This window comes from Idiotropiscis lumnitzeri, chromosome 17 (assembly GCF_059441095.1).
Source record: "Idiotropiscis lumnitzeri isolate Australia: NSW breed Sydney's pygmy pipehorse chromosome 17, RoL_Ilum_1.0, whole genome shotgun sequence".
In the NCBI taxonomy this organism is placed as follows: Eukaryota; Metazoa; Chordata; class Actinopteri; order Syngnathiformes; family Syngnathidae; genus Idiotropiscis; species Idiotropiscis lumnitzeri.
In genome coordinates, this window is record NC_142407.1 from 8,145,184 (window position 1) to 8,159,829 (window position 14,646).

Consider the following 14,646-nt stretch of genomic DNA (forward strand, 5'->3'; position numbering starts at 1 on the left):
GATACTATGGCTTGTTACAAGTGCTTAAGGACTAAATACGTTCTAACAAAATAAAAAAAATAAAATATATATACATGTATATAAAAATATATATATAAATATATATAGATATAGATATATATATACACACACACGAGCCAAACAGTATGTTTTACATCCTCTTTCAAAGACAAATGTGGATAAATGTACAGAGTAGAATGCAAGAGAACAGAAGAGAAGACTCGTGATTATTTATTATCACATTATTTAAAAAAAAAAAACAGTTCTATATCGCTTCTATATTGATAACGTGCAGATTTAAAAGGCTGGTGAATGATTTAATGAAGCATCAAAAAAAGTAGTTTTTTTTTCAAACAAGATTTAAACCATTCATGAGTTTAATTAAAAAAATAAGGAAAGAAAAACACTTGAATGGCACTGGAGAGGCATCTGGGTGACAATGATCAACGCTATATACATTTTATAAAATCTACACTTTTAAGTGTCTGTACATGCAACAGCTTGAGGTTACCAGCACCTCATTAATAGCTGAACATCTGCTGTGCGGTGCCACTTTGCTGCTGTGACGTGGGTGGCTGACTCTGGCCTGGCTGCCCTCCCTCGGGCCCCTGACTCTGGACCCCGTGAACCTCCCCCTGGGAGCCTTCAACCACAGGGGTTACCTGGCCGCTCTCAGCCGTTGGTACTGGTCTCCAGGCCAGAGTCTGGGGTTCAAGCTGGTGACTCAAGGGGTTGACAAGAGCAGCAAGGTTGATGAAGTGTGAGACCGACTGGGCCGACTGTCCTCCCGCTGGACTGACAGTTTCTGGGCCAAGGTCGGCGGGCCTGTTGTGGAGCATGGCCGAGCCGCTGACCGTGTCGAATGTGACAGTGAGGATAGAGTTGTCTAGTGACAGGGGCCGGTCGCCGGCTGTCAGGTGCCCGACGGCTACGGGCTGCAGGCTTGTGAATTGAGCTGGGGTTGGGCTGCTGATGGGCGTGACTGTGATGTTGCTCAATCCCACAGAGTTGCTGGGGGAGGAGGCGGCTGCGGTGTTGGGATCGGTGAGAACCACCACCTGAAATGAGGGCGAGACAGGAAGCATAAACAGAGACTTTAGTAATTTACCAAATCCAACATCACTGCATTTCTTTACAGAGCCCCAACTCCCGATTCATTGTCCCATTCTCGACAATCGCTTTATCTTATTAAAAGGACTCTATAACATTATTTTAACTAACATTGTTTAACACCATGTTGTGTTAAATTTGGCTCACTCAGCATCCGTTGCAGCTTGGTCATCCTGGAAAGGGGATTCCCCCATCTGCGGCCCCTTCTCAAGATTTCAAAATTTTCCCCAGATGTCTTTTTTTTTTTAACTTTTCCTTGCCCTTATGATTGAGGGATGTCTTTAATATTTGTCAGCTATGGGCATGTGAAGCACTTTGAGACTTTTCTGTGATTAAGCGCTATGAAAGAATATACTTGACTTGAAGATTCAGATGAATACGCAACCGTACCTGTTGGATACTTTGCACTGCCGAGCTCGTTTCTGTCTCTTCACCAATGATTACAGTTTTGAATTCTGGCAGGAGTTCATGTCTGGGCTCAGCGAAATCAACGTAATCATCTGATCCGGAAAGTTCTGGCTCAGGCGTGACTCTTAGTTTCTTCTTGGCCTGGCGAGAAGGTCGACTGGGTCTTTCCTGAGACATGCTGTCCTTTTCTAGCGTCAGGCTCGGCTAAGGAATTGTGAGGTAATTCATTACGTTTCACCATATAACAAATATATAAGATGCAGCGCCATGATATAAAAAAAAAAAAGGTAGCCATGTTTGCATATTTAGCGCATAAAGAAAACGCTTTTTCAGACACACCTGCGCAGTGTTAACAGACGTGTCATTGATTGTCGGGGATTCCTGAAACTCATCAAAGTCATCAATTCTCACAGGGACAACCTGGCAAACACACAAGTCAAACAAAAGGCATGTTAGTGTGTAACCGCATTAACAAAGTCCAACTTAATAAGCGATGCCGTTCACCTCAGGGTGTTTGCGTCGCAGGTGCCGGTTCATTGAGGCCCGCGTGGAAACCTTGGTGCCGCAAAGGTTACACGACTGGGCCTCCACCTTCTCATGGGTCAGGTGCACATGCTTCTGCAGCATGTATTCCGTCAGGTACTTTTTATCACAGGTGGCACAAGTCCAGGTTTTTCCCACTGTAAAGAGAGAGAAGGGAAGATGGGAGAAGCCCTGGTGAGGCTTGAATAGAATAACCCTTTGATTATCCTGTAATGGGAAATTTATGGTTTTACCAACGTAAAATGGACTGTAAAACCACACAATAATAATAATAATAATAATAATATTGTATCCAGCTATCTTTTGCTTACACAGGTAAGATCTGGTTGGAATCCTGATGAAGTGTGATTCACGAGGCGAGGGAAAACCTGGACCACTTTTCTTTGTGATCCTATGGGTTTCTGAGTCATGTTTTGTCTGATCTTGACAGACCACATACTGTAGCTACGTAGCTCTATGCACTGTTGTTTTTTCATTCTTTAAAATGAATGAGCTCGTTATAAAACCAATACGTGTGTTGAAATGCACTGATAGTGAATCTACCACTATTCTCGAGAGATAAGGCCCAAGGCCTACAACAAATAGTGTGAGAATCTGTGAATCACTAATGCCTTCCCCACCCCTAAAAGTGGTTGCAATACACTATAGAGGACACATGATGGCAGTATAGTTTTTACAAGAGCGAGGACAAAAAAAACGCCATAAGCCCCACCAAGTCAAGAACGTCAGTAAACAAACATGACCCAGACGAACCACCTTCACGGGGGCCCATCAACTTGCATACTATCTTGAAAAACACGATGGAATAAACCGATGTGACACACCACACATGGGCAAACAAATTGGCACACTAGCAGTTTACATAATTAATATTGCATTTAAACACAAAATAAATATTAGGGGATACTGGCAAATTATTGTGTTCAGAATTAACAATAACATGGCATGTGATTCAATCAAGCTCATGCTACATTTGCGTGAACACACACCAAGCACCATTTAAAGTACCTCAGAATATACCATGTAGGTATACACTATTACACCAGAATACATAAAACATCAGTGTGGACAATGATCATGAAGTGGAGAAAATACACCACAATGACATTACCAAGAAATGGACAACCTTAAACATTTATGAAAAGACAAGAAGAAAACGGGTCAGGGAGACTGCCAAGAGGCTGAGAGCAACATTGAAGGAGCAGGCAGGAATTTCTGGCAAGTACATGAAACAACTGTGCCTATGACTGAAAAAAAAAAAACTATCCACTTTGATTTTATATGTCATGTACAACAAAGTGAGGTTGATATTACCGGTACGCAGGATACTTGCCTGTATGAATGAGTTTGTGTGTCTCTAGAGTCGTTCTTTCACTGAATGTCTTGCCACACAGCTCACACATGAAATCTTTTATTCCTACAGACACAGACAAAACAGGATGCAATACACTGCTAATTTTAATTGATTTTGTTTTTGCATTAATTTCAAACAAAAACTCACCCGTATGTCTCTTATAGTGTTTGAGCATATTGACTTTCTGGGCAAACTTGCGATTACACTCCTTACATTCGTACTCTTTGATTCCCTTGTGTAACTTCATGTGGTGCCTGAGGGCATGCTTGGTCTTCATGCCTGCACAGAGAAGGTTCCATCATGTCAAAATAATCCAAGTAAGAGCTACTCATGTACACAATAGGAGCTGACCTTTCCCACACTCGGCACACAGAAAGTCTCGGATGTCATCGTGGACCCTCAGGTGCTCCTTCAACATGTCCTTCCTTGCGAAGGATTTGCCACATTTGTCACAGCTGTGGCTCTTCACCCCTGCAGGATGGATGTACAAACCTCTTAGAGTCACTCATATTTAGATTAAACAAGATGTTTTCGACACTGTGTACGTAAAACTTTGGGGGAAAAAAAAGACAATTGTCTCGTGGACCTTAAAAATAAAATACTGTACTGTAGATACATTTGAATGATCTCACCTGTGTGGATGATCTTGTGCCTCTCCAGGTTACCGATACTGTTGAAGATTCTTCCACAAATTTCACAGGGATGGATATACCTTTAGTAGAGCACATGGAAATGTAAGATGCTTTGGTGGCACAGCCAACAGTACATGTCAGGGACTATTTTCAAATCATGCTTGTAATTTAACCAGTGTAACTTCTTACGCAGTTTTATTTGAACATATGCTACTTTCCATCCATTTACTGCCCCGCGCAGGGCGTTCGTGCAGACTGAGTGTGTTTTCAAGTACACGTCGCCAACGCACCTGACAATTTGGCAACTGAAGGCAGACTAGATTGTAGACCAGGTGAAAGCAGGTCTAAGATATGGCTCATGTGGTGTAACGTGATTTTGAATGATTTTATTGAAGCGCGAGCAGACTTGCAATCCACTCCCCAGTGGCCAACTTTACATCCTTGGCAAGTTCTTCTTGCTGTTCTTTTATGCTGTACTCATGTGCGCCGTTCTAATGCAGTGAACCTTTCCTTTAAGTAGATCATGTGCCTCTCGTGCGCTGAATTTAAAGGGAATGAGTGGTGCCACTTCTCTTTGTTGGCAAACAAGTCGGCTGTATTCCCTCACACAACGCCGCAAACACCGCTTTCTACCCGTGCCTGTCTATCAAAATACCTAAAGAAATTCCACATAAATAAATAATTTCATGAAAATAAGGCCCTATGACTTGCAGTCTTTTAAGCAATCACTATTACATCTTCATACAATTCCAACAAACAAATCAGTAAGTCATAAATTGGATTACAACAGTAATGCAAAAAAAAAAAAAAAACGTGGCTTTCTTTATCACGCCAACTTTTTTTGTTTCATGAAACAATGACATGTAAACATGAACTTCACACGATTCTATATCAATAAATAAAATGTACATATATTGATAAAAAGCAAAGCCAACTGACCGACGGAAATAAAAAAGGAGGTTGTTTTGTTTTTGTTTTTCAAAACTGCAGCCTTTGCAATTTGTAAATTGCATCCTACTACATTATGATGTCAATTTGAATTTGATTAATTGCTCAGCCAGTGTCATTGTGCTCCTTACTTCTGCACGGCAGGGTCAGGCAGCTGCTCTCTATGGATGACCAGGTGGGCGTTGTATGTAGCCTTGAGTGCAAAGCGACGGTTACAGATCGCGCAGCCATAGCCGCGCTCTTTGTGTTGCTCCGTGATGTGTTTCAGGTATTCTCTGCCCCTGGCAAACGACATCTATAGACACGGGCAAAGGACCTGTCTAACTTCTTGTGGGACCACATTGATATCGTGATAACGCTTGGCCGACTGGGGGCCAGGCTAACCTGACATTTCTTGCAGTTGTACTTGTGGTGCTCGGGGTCATCTTCATCTTCGTCATCGTCCTTTTCGTCGCTATCGCCTGCTGAAATGCCGATCTTTTTGATGAAGTCCTCCCTCTCCTGCACATCCATTAAGGCTATGTCCTGCAACAAATGGGCTCATTTCAACTTTTTGAGGGAGAGGGTAATGAGAACCTGAGATGGATACATTTGGAAAAAAACTTAGAGTTACTTATGCTAGGGACAAAATTATCAGTCAGAAGGACATGTTTCTGTGTTTTTGTTGGTGCTCGAGCCTTGTTGTGCTCTATTGAGTGCTTTTCTAGTTCCAGTAACCATTCTAATAAAAAGAAAACATAGGATGGTGATTTAACAAGCATTGCCTGTCATATTCTCCCTTTTAGAATCTAAATAAGCAACAAGTGTCACTTCACCAACCTTGAAGTGAACATGAATGTGATCACGAAGCACGTCCACACGAAAGAACTTGCGGCCGCAGATCTCGCAGGTGTACTTCTTATCGCCGTGAGTCAGCAGGTGTTTGTTCATGTTACTTCGGCAAGAGAACACCTGTTCATACATAGCAGAATAATGGTCAATTCCAGGGATCCTCTGTGAGCGCTGGACTAGCAGGCAAAGAACTCGCCTTGCCACAGATGGGACATGGTGATGGTTCCTTTCGGTACTTGGTGGCTTCTTCTCCATTGGTCTCCAACTCCTCTCTCTTCATGTGCTTTGGCCCTGTTCAAATGTAGTCTTCTATGAGTTGGTTTTGGAAGAGATACTAGATTGGCAACACTGAATAGCTACTCGCTTTATTCATCATATTTCCACATCACCTCTATAGCAGCCATCATAGTAAAGAAAGCCAAACTGTACATTTACATGAGGCAGAACTGTGTCCTAAAACTGATTTGAACTAGAGGGTGACCAATTTTTATGTTTATTTTCTAAAATAGAACAGCTGCAATGTGCCAGCCTGAATTGTTGTGTCCACTGTCCAGATGTGGAGAAGTTATTCATTGCGCTCAAAAGTTTAATATGAGATCAAAAGCAGAAAAATAAAAGTGGAGCAGAATAAGAAAAAGGTATCAAAATATGAATCGCTTGACTACAAAGAGTGCATGAGAACATCCTATATCGTGAAAAATTGGAGGCTGAAATGTTCTTTCTCTGGCTATGAAATGGTTAATTAAATTGTGGTCAACTATCATTAGACTGTGCCACATTTAACTAATTTGCTTTTGTCATTTACTTGAATATGAACAGAGTTCTATTATTTTGATTTTCTTTTTAAGTAAATTATGATTTGAAAAAAAAAAAATTGAAAATATTGAATACCATCCATCCACCCATTATCTGACCTGCTTAATGGTCTGTAACTTCTTCACCGAAACAAGTTTATCTAAGCCAGTAGGGGTCGCTGCATACGCAGACGAATGGTCAGAATTGTCCTGGTGCTGCCTTAATTTGGGCCAGACAAACCCTGAAGCACTGCACTTCTAGACAATGGTAGGAATTTCCTGGGTAAACAAGCTCTCACAGAAGATGTTGTACTTCTTCATTGGCATTGTTCAGCTGTGACCCAAGGTATTTGAGCAGACAGGTATCAGGAACAGCAGGTGCGCCAAGTCACACAGCCCACGTGAGTCGAAGAACTCCATGAACTCGCGTGATCAAACAACCCACCACCTTGAAGGGTTCCCCTTCAAGAATGATACCCCTTAAAGATGCAAATACTGAAAGCATCGGCAATCTCACCAACGCCGTGCCTCCTGTGGTGCTCCTGCATCACGTCTTTGCGGTAGAACATCTTGTTGCAGATTTCACAGGAGTAGAGCTTCTCTCCATGCTTCTTCTTGTGCTTGGACAGGTTGCTGTTAGTGGAGAAGAAGCGGGAGCAGATATCGCACTGGAACGTCTTGTCATCTGGATAAATAAAAGATGATCATGTAATGAATTTCATTTGGTTTACATTCATGCACTGCGATTGGCTGGCGACAAACCCGAGGGTGTACTTGGGCTTCTTTCATTTGAATCCTTTGTGCCCACTTTTCAATTCTTCAATCAATCCAACCATTTGTTATATTACTCATATAGTGGTTGGTTATCCTGCTCAGGGTCTGAGGGTCTTATTCCATCTGACAGATGTGTGAAGGGCCGGATAAATAAACCTTGAATTTGTCTATAATATATTAGGGTGATTGAGTAAGATATTGAGTATTCCTTTTGATTTTGGACAATCTATTTAACAAAGCAATCAATGCACTGAGCATGCTCTGAATAGAGGCCAGCTGGCAAGTCCCTAAAGGGGAATTTAGTTACCAATTTTTACTCCAACAAAAAGAACAAAACATTCTTACCTGTCCTGCAGTTGTGGAATTTTAAGGCATTTTCCAGGCGGAAGGATTTGTCACAAATGTTGCATTTATATTTGTATTCCAGGTCGGGCTGTTAGATGCACAAAAAACAAAGTAAAATGTAGTTTAGATGGAACTAATAATCCACTGAAATATTTCTGCATCATTACCCACCGCAGTTTTACTGTGCTTGTAGGAGATATGTTGCTTCAGACTCTCCTTTCGACTGAACAACTTGTCACACTCGTCACACTTAAACAGTTTATCACCTGGAGAAATGGAAAGGGAAGAGAAGATTCGCAAAAAGAAGCAAGTGACTCGTCACTTATCGAACTCAGAGTTTAACAGTCCCAGTACCGTGTGATCGGATATGTCGGTTCAGGTTACTGCTGTTCTGAAAGACCTTGTTGCACAGGGAGCAGCGGTACACTCTCTTGTGCTCTCGGCCTTTGTGTCTCTTGTGCACAATCCCGACGTCTGAAGCTCCAACATGACGGCTTCTCTCTGTCGCAACTGCTACCTCGGAAATAAGCAGCGCTGTGCTCGCTACGGGTGGCTTCACATCTGCAGACATGAGGAAAAATAATGGAGAAATATGTACTATATATTGTCCAGATTGACATTAAACTCTGGAAATTTTAAAGCCCACATCATCTCTCTGACTCAATTCCTCTCAATCAATAACTTCACAACCCAGAATGCTCCCATACCCCATGGTGTCCCACAAGGAACAATGCTCAGCCCTCTCTGCATCATCCTCTACCTATCCCCTTGAGACGAGAGAACAAAAACAACAACAGCGCAAACAACATTCAACACATTTGATTCATATTATTGAAATGGTATATATTAACAGTTGTGGATGATTACTTAAGCTACAGCACTGGCACACAAGACAGACAGAGACAGATCACTTCTGTTTTCCTCACCTTTACTCTTGCTTACGGAGGCGACAGGTCGAGGCTTGCACCCTTTAGCTCTCCTTCCACGAGTGAGCCCCCTCTTCACAGGAGGCAGAGCTGGGGGGGAGTGAAGCTCGTCACTGGGCCCCACTGTGCTCTCCTCTTGAGGTGGTAGGCAGTCTTCGCGAAGCTCCGTAGAGGCCATTGATTTCCTCTCTTCTGTCATGTGGGATGTGAGCAGAAAAAGCAGATGACAGCATTTTTATTACGCAGAAAAGCCAGTGGTCTGGACCACGAGTGAGCAGATCTTTTTCAGTAAAATGCCAATGAGACCTGGATCTCATTGGGACTTGTAATGCTTTCCTGTTGTGGTATATTAAAAGAAAGGTTATTACACCTTTTTAATTTTAGCTCATTGGAGATCAAATTTCAAGCTTATTCATTACCTAATAGCTATAACTAATAATTCATTGAAAATATCGGTATGCTGATCAATTAACAAGCAATGACATTGAATTGTACACATCCATTTTCAATACCGCTTATCCTGCTCAGACACAGGGGAGCTGGAGCTAGCGAGCTAACTTCAGATGAAAGGCACTCTACACCCTGGACTGGTCACCAGTCAATCACAAGGTACATAAAGAGACAGCCAACCGTTTATGTACTTTCACGCCCGAGTGGAAACTGAAGCCACACTCACAGTCTGTACAGACGTCAGGTGAATGAAGCACCACACCATCATGACTAAATAGTAATTACATTTAAGACAACATTAACATTTCATTTAAAATGAAATATGGCTTACAATAAATGCAGAATCAAGGATTTCAAGCACCCTTTGAAACACAGTGAAGAGTGTTACTATTATATAACTGCATTCATCATTTTTAAGGATTGGCTTTTTGACACTAAGCCCTTCTCCTCTGTCATCTTTACAACACAGGAAGTTATTATAGTCTCCCATTGTGTTCATTATATAGAGCAAGCGAGTGCCATCCACACACTCACTTACTTACATTACATAGTAACACAGAATAGTTTAAACTGGCTCACCTGCATTTTTGTAGCTCGTCACAGGGGGTGGAGAGGAGCTTGTTTTCACGCAAGTCTCTGTTACACATCCAGAAGATAGTCAAATACAACTGTTTGATTATGATTTACAACATCATAATAGCGATGTTACGAACCTCGAGGTGGCTGTGGCAGAATAGGAAGTTTGAGCATGGGCTTCTCCATCTTTTTGGCATAGAATGCTCCATACCAGACCCTCAACTCTGCTCCTGGTAGGACATCCTGCTCAACACATGGCAGAAGCAAAATGGATGAGCTTTGCTGAATGGGCACACTCAAGAAGTATGCGTGCATACAAACCTGGGATGTGTTGAAAAACACCTCATCATCCTGCTGGTAAGCTGTCAGATTCTGGTGTTGGTGATCTGTGGCAGGTCGTACCAGCATCATCCAGTTACAGTCATCTTCACTACTGCAGTCAAAACATACCACTACGTCATCCTTCTGGAAGATCTTCTCGTCAGAGGAGAGGGATGTAGTTAGACCAATGTTGCAAACTGCAAATACCGCAGTAATCACATGAACATACTTTCAAGGGAAACACTCCTTCTTTGTCCAAAACGGGGACCCTCTTCGCCTCAAATGGCCCAAAACGAGTCCTTTTGACCAGCCGTCGCTGGACGAAAACTCCCTCGCCGCCTTCTGCCACTGGCCGGATCTCCAGACTATTTGGAATTGAGGAACTGAAACAAGATGGAGATAAAGTGCATTTGTTATCAAATGGTACCTGCACTTCTTCAAATTTAGACAAACCAGTACTGCATGATGCGGCAGCACAATGCTCGACCAATTAGCACTTCCGCCGCACAGGTTTGATTCGACGCTTCTGGTTTGGAGAGTGCATGTTCTCACTGTGCTTGCGTGGGTTGGTGGTGGGAAACAGACCCCTGTCAGAGCTGTAATTTTTTTTGGGGGGTGTTTATGCTTATTATTATTTTTTTGTATGTATGTATATTAAAATGCTTACTTTTAGTTTAGGTCAGGGAGATGGCGCGCTAGCAGAGCTGCATTGGCCAACAGCCTTTGCAGTTGAAACCCTTGTCCATTGTTGATCGACATTATTGATCACGTTGGGGTGACCAATTGTGGAGATGCAGTAAATCAGGGGTCTTCAATCCTGTTCCTCACGGGCCGTTGCCCTGCCTGTTTTCCATCTCTCCCTGCTACAACACGCCGGATTAATAAGATCAGGATCGTTATCTCGCTTCTGCAGACCTTGCTGATCATCTAATCATTTGAATCAGGTGTGTTGCAGCAGGAAGAGAAGGAAAACAGGCAGGACAGCGGCACTCGAGGAACAGGATTGAGGACCCCTGCGGTAAATAATGAGACATGGGTGAGTTGTGTCCCATTTAGTCTCCACACCAAACTGACTGTCTACACAGCAAGCAGCAAGTGACACTCTTTAATCCTTTCACATCTATAAACCCTTTGATGCCAGAAACGTCAACTCTCTCCCCTCCCTGAAAGGGACCATTGATTGGCTTGAACATTATGCAATGTAATGGTTTGTATGTAAAAATTATGTCAGCACTAAAATTCACCCCCCTAAAAATGGCAGGGGTCTTCAATGCTGTTCCTCGAGAGTCAGTGCTCGGCCTGTTTTCCATCACTCCTCGCTGCAACACGTGACTCAAATGATCAGGATCGTTATCTAGCTTCTGCAGACCTTTTTCATTTCAGGGAGAGATGGAACAGAGCATGCCATTATACCACTAAAAACAATAAAAGCTATTACTATAATAATGCAAGGATGCCAAAGAGGTTTTGTGAGGGGGCAATTCTTTCTCAAAATGGGGCAAAAGAGCCCTTTAAAAAAATAAATGAATAAATAAACAGCTGTGACGATCTCCAAATCGTGTTATCTGAGATCACGATTTTGGTTACAAAAAAATAAATCGCCCAGCCCTATTTTGCAGCATTGGTTCATGAAATCCTCAACTGAAAATGAAAATGAATCGAATCTCGGGCCCTTGCGATTCAAATCAAATCACTTTTGCAAATTTGAAGCAATACCCTGCACTACAAAAAATACACAGAGAATGTTTCGGTAAAAAAAATTAGCCATCCTCGCTGGGATGTTCCTTTAAATTTCTCTCCCTTTTGGGTCACCACCAGGGATGTAACGATATTCAAACGTCATGATAGGATATTATTAATCCATCCATTTTCTTCTATTTATCCAAGGTCATGTCGCGGGGGTAGCACCTTAAGCACGGAAGCCCAAACTTCCTTCTCCCCAGCCACATCATCCAGCTCCGCCAGGGGGATCCCAAGTTCTTGGCATTCCCAACGGACAGTGTGTTCCGGGTCATCCTCAGGTCCTCCCCCCAGTGGGATATGCCCAGAACACCTCACCCGGGAGGCATCCAGGTAGGATAGGATATTATCACAATACAAAAATTACCACGATATAGTGGGGATGTTTGCGATAATAAAGCTCACAGTACTCGATAAAAGCTCTTGATATTGTAAAAATAACTAAATATATAGGGGAGGGGGCGCTGAGAAAAATATTGTGTTTTTATACATAACAGCAGCGACACAGAAATAGGCTTGGTCAGTTATTTTATTGCCATGTGTTGGCTCAGCGGCACTGAGTATCCTGGTCTACGTCAGGCATGTCCAGGTCCGTCCCTCACGGGCTGCTGCCCTGCCTGTTTTCCATCACGCCCTGCTGCAACACACCTGATTCAAATCATCAGCGCATCAGCAAGCTCTGAAGAAGCATGATAACGATCCTGATGATTTGAATCAGATGTGTTGCAGCAGGGAGGGATGGAAAACAGGCAGGACAGTGGCGCTGAAGGACTGAGCTAGGACACTCCTGGTCCATGTAGTGCACAATGCTATCTTCTGCTGAAGCCAGCGAAAAGTAATATTTTTTTTTTAAGAGGTGTGCTGCTTTTAATATCATAACATGACCATGATGATATTGTGGCCATTTTAATATTGAAATATCCCCATTATCGTTATATCCCTAGTCACCACAATGTTACTTTAAAGGCGTTTGTACTAATTATAATTACTATAAGCATTACTTTAAATAAATCATTGGATTAATCTTAAAAACTCACTCATATGGAATATACATAGCGGCAGAAAATAAGACATTCCTATCATAATAAAAGTACCTCTTTGTTACAAGTCTTTCATAGGATTGCACAAATACAACAGAAACTAAATGAAATGTTCAGTGAGCGTACATTAAATGTGTACGTGCATTATGACACATTATGGCATTGTGTTTTAATTTAAAACTCAGCATTTAATAGAGCAGATTTGTAATATGACCCATTCAGTGTTTTGGAAGTTCTGTCCAGTGAGGTCACATGTCAATTTCGTCACTTCTGCTTGTTTTACTATGCAAAACTCAATTAATAGAGTGATGTATTGCGGTCAAATGATCATTTAGGTGCACGCTCACCGGGCCCGACTGAGGACAAAAGAGTCCTGGACGGTCACCAGGGGTCCTAATTCGGGGCACTCAGAGTCATGGTACTGCCCACAGTCCTCACACCCTGCATACACGTACACGTACACACACCTGTCAGTATACACTCTCCTATTATGGCATCTATACGCATTTCGAGGGGGATCCATACTCACAGATGCACTCCTCTGGTGTCTGAGCTGCCATTCTGTTAACCTAGCACCAAATAAAAAGAAACGTTGAAACGAGTAGGAAGCGAAAGAGTTGACAGTTGTCAAATGAGAGAGAGAGAGAGAGAAAAAACAGACTGCCTGTACTGAAATAAATGAAATGATGCGTCTGCGAATACATTTATTGCGGGGATATAAAGCGGTACTGAATGAACAAACAAAACAGTATTGTGACAACATGAACGAAACGACATAGTTGGAACCAACATGTTAACGTGTGTAGTCCGAGTAGATCCAGGATTTCTATTGCTCCCAAACTGTAGCCGGGTTTTAACTCCGATCTCAGCGTCTGGTCTCGAACAAAAATGTAACAAAGAACAGTCGGCATGGCGGATGGACGGGAGACGCAAAGCGCCAAACCGGAGTCGCAGTGCCTCAGCGGCCAGCAAATAGCAATGGAGACGGCTAGGGAAAACTCGCGGTGAACCAAACAAACCGGCTACACCTTTTCGACTCAACTGAGGCGAGAATTTGCCGGAGTCCGACGTGCGTTCGTGGTGAAAATTTCTTACCTTTTCTGCAAATGACACTTCATTTATCGAATCCTGACTCCGGGTTCCAATCCGCTCCAGAAACGGCGCAGGACCGGAAATGAGAGGCCTGGTGCATTGTGGGAGTTGTAGGCAAATTTGAATTTTCGATTATCGCGCCATTGAACGTTAATTTCGGCCATGTTAGCATCGCTTTTGTAAAAGTAGAATTCTAATTGTTCTTTTAACAAAAAGTAATTACGTTTGATTAATTAATTGAATTTATATATATATATATATATTTTTTTTTTTATATGTATATATATTGTATATATATATATATATATATATATATATATATATATATATATATATGGTTACCCAACAACAATAGATTTCAAGCAAATAACAAAATAAACATGCACTGTATTTTTTTTCCCCCCAGTGCTAAGGGCTCTCTTGTACACAAATTACAATTCAAGGACAACACAAAACTCCTGAACAACAAACCAAAATTAAGTGCCAGAACCACATTAGGTAATTTTTTTTACAGAACCCAACTCACTCATATTTTTTTATTTTATTGGGGTCCTACGTTTTGCCTTACATATCCTTCCAAATCCGTAAAAAAAGACAAGGCGCCACTCAGTGTGATCAGTTGCATCCTTGATCTATATCCCTGTGTGCTAATGTCATGAGAACTACAATCACTACCACAATCTCAAACATCCAATCAGCATTTATTGCTGAAATGTAATGATTTGACAATGTTAGGTTAATTCCGTAGCAGCAGCAAATCTG

General features: G+C 42.1%; 1 protein-coding gene across 4 annotated transcripts; it reads right to left on the reverse strand.

The window, feature by feature from the left end:
• Nucleotides 1–214: 214 nt before the first annotated feature.
• On the reverse strand, nucleotides 215–13,867 carry prdm15 (PR domain containing 15). Of its 4 annotated transcripts, none has more exons than XM_088279668.1 (24): nucleotides 13,583–13,867; nucleotides 13,322–13,361; nucleotides 13,140–13,233; nucleotides 10,242–10,395; nucleotides 10,013–10,165; nucleotides 9,829–9,934; nucleotides 9,695–9,751; nucleotides 8,666–8,854; nucleotides 8,094–8,300; nucleotides 7,911–8,005; nucleotides 7,740–7,827; nucleotides 7,138–7,305; nucleotides 6,023–6,117; nucleotides 5,815–5,946; nucleotides 5,380–5,520; nucleotides 5,127–5,290; nucleotides 4,048–4,127; nucleotides 3,767–3,886; nucleotides 3,563–3,694; nucleotides 3,395–3,478; nucleotides 2,023–2,198; nucleotides 1,858–1,938; nucleotides 1,501–1,722; nucleotides 215–1,058 (listed from the first exon to the last, which is right to left on the reverse strand). In XM_088279668.1, the coding sequence occupies exons 2-24, from the start codon at nucleotides 13,350–13,352 to the stop codon at nucleotides 522–524; spliced, it is 3,306 nt and encodes a 1,101-aa protein (XP_088135794.1). In that variant the 5' UTR covers nucleotides 13,353–13,361; nucleotides 13,583–13,867; the 3' UTR covers nucleotides 215–521. The 4 variants fall into 4 exon arrangements, with proteins under 4 accessions (XP_088135794.1, XP_088135793.1, XP_088135795.1 ...); XM_088279667.1 differs by having other exon boundaries at nucleotides 8,666–8,857; XM_088279669.1 differs by lacking the exons at nucleotides 13,140–13,233; nucleotides 13,322–13,361; nucleotides 13,583–13,867 and adding an exon at nucleotides 11,921–12,123 and having other exon boundaries at nucleotides 8,666–8,857.
• Nucleotides 13,868–14,646: the final 779 nt, after the last annotated feature.

Bases quoted from the DNA above. Each gene is read 5' to 3' on its own strand.
- prdm15 (XM_088279667.1), bottom strand. From the start codon at position 13,352: ATGGCAGCTCAGACACCAGAGGAGTGCATCT. The intron at 10,396-13,139 runs GTGAGCGTGCAC...ATCTTGTTTCAG, and splicing joins TTTGTCCTCAGTCGGGCCCG to TTCCTCAATTCCAAATAGTC. The intron at 8,301-8,665 runs GTGAGGAAAACA...TCATGTCTGCAG, and splicing joins CTCCGTAAGCAAGAGTAAAG to ATGTGAAGCCACCCGTAGCG.